The following is a 6,712-nucleotide window of genomic DNA, read 5'->3' as shown; positions in this document are numbered from 1 at the left end:
TTTGAAACAGACATTTTCTGTAAATAAAATAAAATTGAGAATAGAAATGGGGAATGTGTTAACAAGACAACAAACCGACCACAGAGTGAAAAACAGTCAGAGATACCAAATGGGTCTTCAATACAGCAAGAAAATCCTGCTTTTGTTTGTTTGAATCTAAACTAAAAACAGTTGTTAAAAATATAAGATTATAATTTTGCAAAGACAACTGGTAACACTTTTCAACTATTATACCTGTTTCACTTTATTTTGTCTATTGTTTGAGACTGTATATTGACTCTATTTGTTTTAAAATTTAAATTGATTATTTTGGACATGATGTGGTCTACTTTGTTGATTAATGAGAGGAGACTCCAATTGATAGGAGGTTGTTTAGGTAATCCATGGTGTCACATTGGACGCTAATTAGGGAGTAGAAATAATGGATACAGATTTTAAAATGTACGTTGGATGTTGATTTGAGGAACAGACATCAATTACAGTGTGACCTCAATCTGAGTCTAACATATATATATACATGTTATACATGTACCCGGTTATATATATCTGCATTGTTTTTTAAAATGTATTTACTTTTTTCATTTCAACAGACTGTTGTTACTTGGCCTACAAATTCTGGTATTACACTCCAGCAAGCAAAAGAACACTGTGAGGAAGCTGTTAAGCCTACAGAGAGAGCTGCCTGTGTTGCTATTGTTGGAAATACTGCCCCAGATGTGCAGTCATGTATTAACGATGTTGGGGTTAGTGTTATTCAGAAAAATAAGTATTTCGTTCTATCAAAATATATTTTGTTGTTGTCAAAGTGACCTTTGATAGGCAGATAAAAGTGTATTAGAATATAATAAGGTTAGCAAAATTGTTCACTTTCGCTTAAGGATGCACTTAGATGAGGTTTTGAATTTGTGTTGGATGTTCAGATTTAAGGAATAACAGTACTGTAGTTGAAGAGTTGCCACCGTCAATTGTAGATTTGAAGGTCGCAAATGCAGTTTTACTGGCGACGCGTAGCGGAGACAGTTAAACGGATATTTGCGACCGTCAAATCAAAATTGACGGTGGCAACTCTTCAACTACAGTACTGTTATTCCAAATCTTAATTCCTTACAAAAGAAATATTTTTTTATATTATTTTATATATGTTTTTTTTTGGTGATTTTAGTTAACAGATAGTAAGATTTGGGTTGATGCTGTTATCCAAAGTATACAGGAGCAGTGTTATACAACAGTGACAACTGATGAGAACCAATGGGTGGATAACAGCTCAGGAATACCATCTATTAATTCAACCATTGATGATAATATCTGTCTGAATGACTGTAGTAGTGCAGGAACATGCCTTCAGGGTAAGTGAAACAAGGTGTTACACAGGTGCAAGTGTTGTCAGATACTATTATGAAGTATTAACAATTCTACCCTGCAGTAAGTGTTATCATGTGTTACCCAGGTGAGAGAGTGCCCAGGTGCTATTGGGGTACAAGAGTTTCCATGTGGGAGAGTTACTAGGTGCTACTTAGGTATGACAAGGGTCTGCTACCTATCATATTCTGAAGGTAAACAATGTTATAATGTTATTTCTGTCTATTTTTCAAGTATCAGATTTTACTGAATAACTTTAGTTGTTTGGTTGATTTGCATGAATTATTGATTTATTTCAGGTGAATGTAATTGTAATGCTAACAGATTTGGACCAGACTGCAGTGTGAAAAGTACAGACAAACCAATAGTCCTAGCATCTTATAGTAATAATGTGTGTGATCTGTCTAAACTCAACTGTACACTGATACAAGTCTATGGGGCCAGATTTATCAATAGTACAGACTTAACATGTCACCTCACAGAAGTTACGGTAAGCAAAAAGACATGTTACAGTTACCACTTGGTGGAGTTTTGTGGTTGTTTGGTTTTTTTGTTGTTGACCTATACCCAAATCTATTCACATTTTTATAAGCATAGATTGATTGATTGTTGGTTGCTTAACGTTCAGTGGCAAATATTTTATGCATATTCAAAATGAGAACAAGTTCACAATAAATACAATAGGTAGGTTGATATGATAGAGGCCATCTGGGATGATGGTTGGGCAAATTTGGACTGCCACTGGAAAATGAGGATATCTTGGATAGGGACAGAAATTTTGCCTTACAACAGGCTACCTACTGACCCCTCAAAAGACACTTTTTGGGATACGATTGCTGTCAAGCAATCTGTAGACTTTTACCGTTGACCCTATGATACACTCCCTCACGTCATTCGTTTTATTATAAACATTCAGCAACATCTCAGATTCTTATGATTGTCTTGCTTTAAAAGGTAAAAACAAGCAAAACAATTGAACATAAACAACTTTCCTGTAATGTTTTACTCATAATCTTCATGTGTGATATTTTCCTTGACTTATATGCGTGTTTGTAACAATACGGAAAATCAGAATTAAACAGTATTTATATTTAGTGTTTTTTTATAAATTAAGAAACACGTCAGAGGGAATTCCCAAATTTTGATAACTTGCGAGAGTTCTCTGAAATCCGATCGATAATTCTATTTCTGTCACAAGAACTGAAGAGGAGTATTTCTATATTTTACCGTTATGAAACTGATATTTGATACTGTACTCTCATAAAGAAATGCAGAACCATTCATCATATCATTTAAAAAACATTCTTGTTCCAAATCGCAAGTCGCGGATTGTTTATGTATTAATGCCCATGCGTGGTCTCACTAATTAGAGACAAAAAGAATTGTAGAGACAAAAAGCGTCAAGAAGCGACAAGAAGAATAATATTAGCAACAAGAAAACATTTTTTTATTTATATTATTTATTCGAAATAAATATTAAAAAAATATGCAAAAGAAAACAATTTCAACGACAGGAAAGTTAATTTTGATAGGGGAAAAAATGAAATTCAGTTGCTACATTTATTTACATGATATTTTATAAGGTATCACAGGAAGTATTACCTTTACCCTGTCGTTTTATGGTATTACTTTTACTTGTGTTTTAGAACAATAATATATTTTGTCTTTTTATTTGTTTTTAAAAGTATTTTTGTACAATATATACTTAACTTGCAAAATGCATTATTCGTGCATAATTGTCCAGAAAATACATACACAAATTGTGAAATACAAATTAAGAACTGAAATCAAACAAGAGGAAAACATAATTAAAATGTGAATATTTTTCATCATTTTTATAGTGTATTGTCTCATTTATCATGTTTATGCATATAGATTGAAGATTAAAGGAAACTGATGACAATCTTGAGTTTTCAACAGGTGTGCACTATTCGGTACAATAATTGTATATTCTGGTAATTGATGAAGGTGTTAATGGATGTTATTGTAGCAATAAAACAAAGGACACGCACCTAGTTAATCTCATTTGTTGCTCTTAATTGTGTATTACCTTAGAGTGAAGCCACAGCTAATGTTGGTCCTATCAGGAAAAAATAATTGTACAGTTAGGAAGGAAATAATATGTCATATTTTGTTTTATTAAATCCTTCAAAAGGAAGGTGACAAATCTTTGTTTTTATTTTCATTTTATAGCGTTTACATTTCCTTTGCTCTTACACATGTTTAATTTCTTCATCTATCAATATGATAATAAAAAGTACACAATCTCTTCCTCGAAATTTTTTTTATTTCTTCATCTTTCAATGTAATCCTAAAAAAATATTTTGATGTATGTGATGACAAAATGTATTCTTGTCGCTAAATAGCTTCTTGTTACTTTTTGTCACTTATATTATTTTTCTTCTTGTCGCTTCTTGACGCTTTTTGTCGCTAATTAGTGAGACCCCACATGCGTGTAGTTTTCCTGATTTCAAGGGGTATCAGATTGAGTGTTTCCCCGCTTCATTGATTAATTTGAAACTCATGAGATTCTTTCTATGTCTGTCTGCGTATGGAGGGCTATTGTTGTTGCATAATTTTAAATCATATGCATAATTTAAATTAAAATAAATGTTTCATCGTAAAAATTACCTATAACACCCCTTCAGCAGAAATGGAATCTTCCATATTATCGTTTGGAGTTGTCTCCCTTTTCGAAGTATTCGTCAAGAAGAATTAACTCGTAAATGCCGATAAACGTCGTATTATATTAAGAAAGATCTCAATGTAAACAGAGGAGTGTGTACGGAAAGGAGTCATGCCCTCTGACCCAAAGGAACTTCAATAATTAAAGAGTAAGAAATGGGGTTCCTCCTAAACTGGTCCGCCGTTCTATATATAGCTTCGCACCGAAGGTCAGTGTAGCGATAAGTGAACACAACAGGGGTCCAGTTTAGGGTTCCTCCTAGAATTACGGTGATAAGATATGGAAGCAAGTTAACTCGTACCACGGCATTGGAACCAAAAAAGTTAACTTGTACTACTGGGAAGTCGTACCATTCAGAAAAATATATTAAAAAATATGATGTTTTATGGGTTTCTGTTTGTAAACTTAATAGAAATAAAGTTGTATTACTTGAATTTTACACAGGAGTTAAATGAAAACTTAGACAAAAATAAAGAATGTTTTAAAGCATTAATGTTTTAACTGATCTTTCAAACAAGAACATAGGCGGATCCAGGGCCCCCCCCCTTTTTTTCGTGGAAAAAATTTGGTTGATTATAAAGGGAATCATTGAAGCATGACTGGAGCGGGCCCCCTCTTAGGTTAGTCAGCAGGCTCCCCCTTAGGAAAAGTTCTAGATCCGCCACTGTAGAACTTAATCCAGAGGAAAGTTAAAACATTGCTTTAACTGTACCTTATTAAAATTGAACATGTTGAATATATATATATCCAATTTAAGTTAATTAAAGCTGTAATCCATGATCACAAATTGAATGCTATGTTTACAATTGTTGAAAGCCATGTGCTTTTTTTGCGGGGGAAAATGCGGACCCCCTTAACAGGAATCACTTACATTTCATTGTTACATTTATTTATAGACAGTAAAAATAATTTTGGCAATCATTTGGACTAACTGCTAAGACTGAATCATTCATGAAAAATTTTCTTCGGGTGAAACTGTTTATACTTTAATTATCTACATCTGCCACAGTATTTTCTATCCAATATACAAGGAACATTAGCTACAAATTGGTCATTGTACTTTCAAATTATATACATTTTACAGACTTAAGAGGTATTGGGTGAAAGTAACGTATATCATGTATATTCATCATTTAACATCATTTGAATGCATTTAAATACGAGTGAGCAATGGTACGAGTTTGCATTGGTACAAGTTTTTTTTAGTGGTACGAGTTTACAATGGTACAGGATAACTATAATTTGATAAAACACAATAAGTACATGGCTCATACACTTGTAACAGGGATTGGCTATTCTTTAAGTTGAGTGACTATTCAGATTGTTACATTTTGCATGTGCAGTTGAATTAGTTTAGAGAATTATACTATCCAGCTGTACCAGGGTTACCAGCCAAAAATGCTTGAGACTCACGCATGTTCATGCTTTTTTGCGGCAGTATTCTTGGATCTATTTTTTTCCTCTTTGATCTTTTTAATTTTGGCCAAATCTCCTGCATTTGTTTGATGAACATTTGGCAGAACTGCTATACATGTGTCAATGAAAACTATGGCAATCGTATCCCTCAGAGCATTCTGCTCTTTGATTATAAGCAATGACATTCACAACCGAAATTGGTCAAAAATAGAGATTTGGTGAAAGTTAACAAAATCTTCTTGAATTTGATAAAGAGGCTTCTTTATAGCTGTATTTAGTCCAGTAAAATTGACATTTTTTCTTCATTTGCAAAGCGCAGTATGAACTATGCAATCAGAAGTAATGGGCCTTTCTTGTAGGTCACCTTTTAAATTGGAGGAGCTTGTTTTGAGGTTTAATATTGATCTAAATATTTAAACTATTTTAGGTTGGAACTAATGGAATAACCAACACATTAGCAACAGAGAAAGTGAAAGCCATATACAAAAGTTTAGCACATGTGGTATGTCCAAATCCCAACAAGAAAACTGTGACTGTGGCTCTCAGTAATGATGGTAATACCCCAAGTGACCAGCAGTCCATTTATGTGGCCTATACATCAAACTGTTACACATGTACAGAGGATGCTGCCACTGCTACAGCCACATGTACCACCAATGTAAGTAATACAGCACAAGTGTTTTACAATTTAAAGTTATTTCATCACATAGTCAGTGACTCAATGAAGAATTAGTTGTAGCACTTTATTTCATGATAAAAGTAATATCTGTACAAATGTAAGTAATGCAGCACATGTGTTGAGGTGCTGTACAACTTAAAAAAGCTTAACCATTACATAAACAATGACTGATAAAGGAGTGATTGTAGCACTCTTTTTTATACGACCGCAAAATTTGAAAAAATTTTCGTCGTATATTGCTATCACGTTGGCGTCGGCGTCGTCGTCGTCGTCGTCGTCGTCGTCGTCGTCGTCGTCGTCGTCGTCCGGCGTCCGAATACTTTTAGTTTTCGCACTCTAACTTTAGTAAAAGTGAATGGAAATCTATGAAATTTTAACACAAGGTTTATGACCACAAAAGGAAGGTTGGTATTGATTTTGGGAGTTTTGGTCCCAACATTTTAGGAATAAGGGGCCAAAAAGGGCCCAAATAAGCATTTTCTTGGTTTTCGCACTATAACTTTAGTTTAAGTTAATAGAAATCTATGAAATTTTGACACAATGTTAATGACTACAAAAGGAAGGTTGGTATT

The 6,712-nt window shown here is 33.6% G+C and overlaps 1 protein-coding gene across 1 annotated transcript in view; it reads left to right on the top strand.

The window, feature by feature from the left end:
- The window catches only part of LOC139521102 (uncharacterized), a gene marked incomplete in the record, with an annotated part of 139,990 nt that overhangs the window by 128,072 nt on the left and 5,206 nt on the right, over positions 1-6,712 (top strand). The window contains 2 exon segments of the mRNA XM_071314380.1: positions 1,685-1,849; positions 5,889-6,119. Coding sequence (XP_071170481.1) covers positions 1,685-1,849; positions 5,889-6,119 — 396 coding nt within the window.

This window comes from Mytilus edulis, chromosome 4 (assembly GCF_963676685.1).
Source record: "Mytilus edulis chromosome 4, xbMytEdul2.2, whole genome shotgun sequence".
Classification (NCBI taxonomy): Eukaryota; Metazoa; Mollusca; class Bivalvia; order Mytilida; family Mytilidae; genus Mytilus; species Mytilus edulis.
The sequence above is the reverse complement of the archived record's forward strand: the minus strand, read 5'-3'. Positions and strand labels throughout refer to the sequence as shown.